This window comes from Etheostoma cragini, chromosome 19, assembly GCF_013103735.1.
Source record: "Etheostoma cragini isolate CJK2018 chromosome 19, CSU_Ecrag_1.0, whole genome shotgun sequence".
Taxonomy (NCBI): domain Eukaryota; kingdom Metazoa; phylum Chordata; class Actinopteri; order Perciformes; family Percidae; genus Etheostoma; species Etheostoma cragini.
Window position 1 is genome coordinate 907,394 of NC_048425.1, and position 2,905 is coordinate 910,298.

The 2,905-nt window shown below is 40.4% G+C and overlaps 1 protein-coding gene across 1 annotated transcript in view; it reads right to left on the reverse strand.

The window, feature by feature from the left end:
- The window catches only part of LOC117962129 (butyrophilin subfamily 3 member A2-like), a 23,268-nt gene that overhangs the window by 20,040 nt on the left and 323 nt on the right, over positions 1–2,905 (reverse strand). The window contains exons 2-4 of the mRNA XM_034901242.1: positions 2,063–2,159; positions 1,385–1,726; positions 28–100 (exon numbers count right to left, since the gene is read on the reverse strand). Coding sequence (XP_034757133.1) covers positions 28–100; positions 1,385–1,726; positions 2,063–2,150 — 503 coding nt within the window. The 5' untranslated portion in view covers positions 2,151–2,159. The remainder of the gene's footprint in view (positions 1–27; positions 101–1,384; positions 1,727–2,062; positions 2,160–2,905) is intronic.

The following is a 2,905-nucleotide window of genomic DNA, read 5'->3' on the forward strand; positions in this document are numbered from 1 at the left end:
TCAGGCTCTGGATACCAGCCTCCAGACCTGCAGTCCAACATCACTCCGCTGGTGGCCTGGTGGAGGCCCGCTAGACTGATGGCAGGTGAGGAGGCAGCACCTAATGACAAGACATATGAAACAGAAGTTATTGGGGATTAACTGTGGATGATATTCAGCATCCTTCATATCTCAATCATCACATCAGTGTGCAGATATTGTACAATGCTAAGTTAGAAGAGTTCTACACGTAGAACCAGAGATAGGAAGTAACGAAGTACAAATACTTTGTTACTAGACTCAAGTAGATATTTCAGATATTTTTACTTTACTTTACTATTTATTTCTGTGCCGACTTTTTACTTTTTTCCAAGAATATCGGTACTTTCTACTCCTTTTATTTTAAAAAATTGGTTCGTTACTTTAGTTTCAAATAATTTCGCTGGAGTTGTCATTACTATTTCTCACGTCACCAATACCAAATTCAATCTAATTGGATGGGAATATATGTTGCACTTGATGCACCACTACAGATTCGGCGGCATTCATTTGCACCAAATCATTGCGGCTTGATGGCGGTAAAGTTAGCACATAGTAGTAAGGACGGCAACATGATTGAAAATGAAGAAAACAGAGATCCCATTAATTCGGCAGACAAGTAGCAAGACATTTCCCATCATCATTGGCTTATCTGAGAGAGATGTTTGAGACAGTAGGCATCAAGAATGGCTCCTGGTCAATGTGCTGGGAACTTCTTCATTAATGTCTGTTGAGTAATTCATATTTAACCCTTTATTTTCTTTCCAGAAGCCATATCTGAGCACATGCACACACAGATATTCCTTTGAATGTTAAGAAGAAGATTAAAAAAAAGAAACTGAGTCTGTGAATTCTCACAGAATCACACCTGAATTCATATGTTGCTGATCAGTCAGAATCTTATTTACCTGGAGGGCCAGTCTCTGTCTCAAAAACCAAATTATGGGATGTTTTAGGCCTATTGGCAGACATCCATTTAACATGTAGCCATTTGCATATAAAGAGTCTTTCTCCATGTCCACTGAAGTTTCTCAGCGTGCTGTCTAGTAACATTTGTGTGGTCCAGGTAACTCTGGATAATAATGGTTGTCATTCAAAAGCGTCATTTTAGATCAGATTAGATAATACTTTATTCATCCCACCATGGGGAAATCCACTTGTTACAGCACCAGGTTTTCCACAATAAATATACTTGAAGTAAATTTCCAATCCTCTACTTTGTTACTTTTACTTGAGTAAATTAGTTAAATCGTTACTTCTACTTTTACCTTAGTATTTTTAACACAACTATCTGTACTTCTACTTGAGTATGGGAAGTGAGTACTTTTTCCATCTCTGCGTAGAACAGTGTAGTCAGTCTACCTACCAACAAGAAGCTCAACCAGATGTTTTGTATTCAGTTTAGGGAAGTAGCATCTGTACGTCCCGCTGTCGGAGGTCTTCACCGAGGACAGTCTCAGTGAAAAGTCTCCGAGCTTCAAATTGTTGATGGACACTGATGCTCTTCCCTTGTAGGCCTGGTTTTGAACAGTCAGAAATTCCTGTCCATCGTGCCATAGAAGGACAAATCTGGGATCCAGGTCAAGTCTTCCCCACTCCATCGTCATATTAACGCCATCCATTGGAGGTTCCAGTTGACACGGTAAAGTGATGTCCTCACCAAGCATCGCCACGACGGGCTCGGGTGGACCTGTCTCCTGAGACTGACCTGGAAGACAGGAGGTCTGTTTAAGTACTCATCTACCGCCGTGAGGTCCAGTATTCAGTGAACATGACCTGATGACTGCAGCTTCTGATGCATCTTTAGAGATTCAGATCTATAAACATTTCTTGTATGCATCAAGATGGACGAATGGACTCAAAGTCCCGTAGTTACAGAATTTATTCTCAGGGGCAGACTATTCCCATTCCCTGTTCATACTTAGGTCTACGAAAGTTAATGCACAAACTAACTACAGGCAACAAATGATAAATGATGACAATGACTCTGTGGTAAAACTCTTAAATGTGTGTGTGTGTGTGTGTATGTGTGTGTGTGTGTTACCTCCATGAAAGTGGTTTAGGAGCAGTAAGACAGCGATGTGTCGCAAAACACTGACAGGTCTGAGACCTCCATCCTTGATGGGAAACATCCTGGAGAGCTACAAATGAAAATACACTCTTATGAAATTTGTAGAGTTAAATTATTTCAAGCAATGTTGTTTTATTAAGTGTTAGCTGCATTATTTTGGTGTCCAGGGTCTGAAGTAGTGTGCATTAACAATGAGAAACAATAGATTTGGCTGTCAAACGGTTAATTTCAAGCACTGCAGACAGGCATAACATTACAGGAGGAGGGGGGAAATGTAATGCACTTTTTTGTTAATTTTCTTTTTTTAAAGATTATTAGGCTTTTCCGCCTTTATTCGACTGGAACGCAAGGAGAAAAAGGGAGAGAGAGAGAGAGAGGGAGGGAAGACATGCAGGAAATCTTCACAGGTCCCATTTGAACCCTGGACCTAAGTCTATGCATATGTGCGCCTGCTCTACCCATTGACTCCACCCGGCCACGAAATGTACTTTTTTTTAGGTTTGCTTCTGTATCAAATAAATCCAAAGATAGTTGTGCTTACATCCATGTGTACAATGCAAGCAAAACTGCTAATAGCCAACTTTGTGTACTTAAAAATGTAAATAAATACAGGCTACAAAGAGAAATCCTGAATGCAACAGCACATTTGATTAGCTTTAGCTCTCCTGATAGCTTTAATCTGTTAGGTCGTCAAATTGGTTCTCAAACAGGTCTACGTCTTGGTATTTGCATATTTGGTCCACCTCACTGAGCAGGGAGTTAATATTAAAACCACCTCCCCTGAAGGCATCAGTCCAGTCTGAGTGAGGCATAACA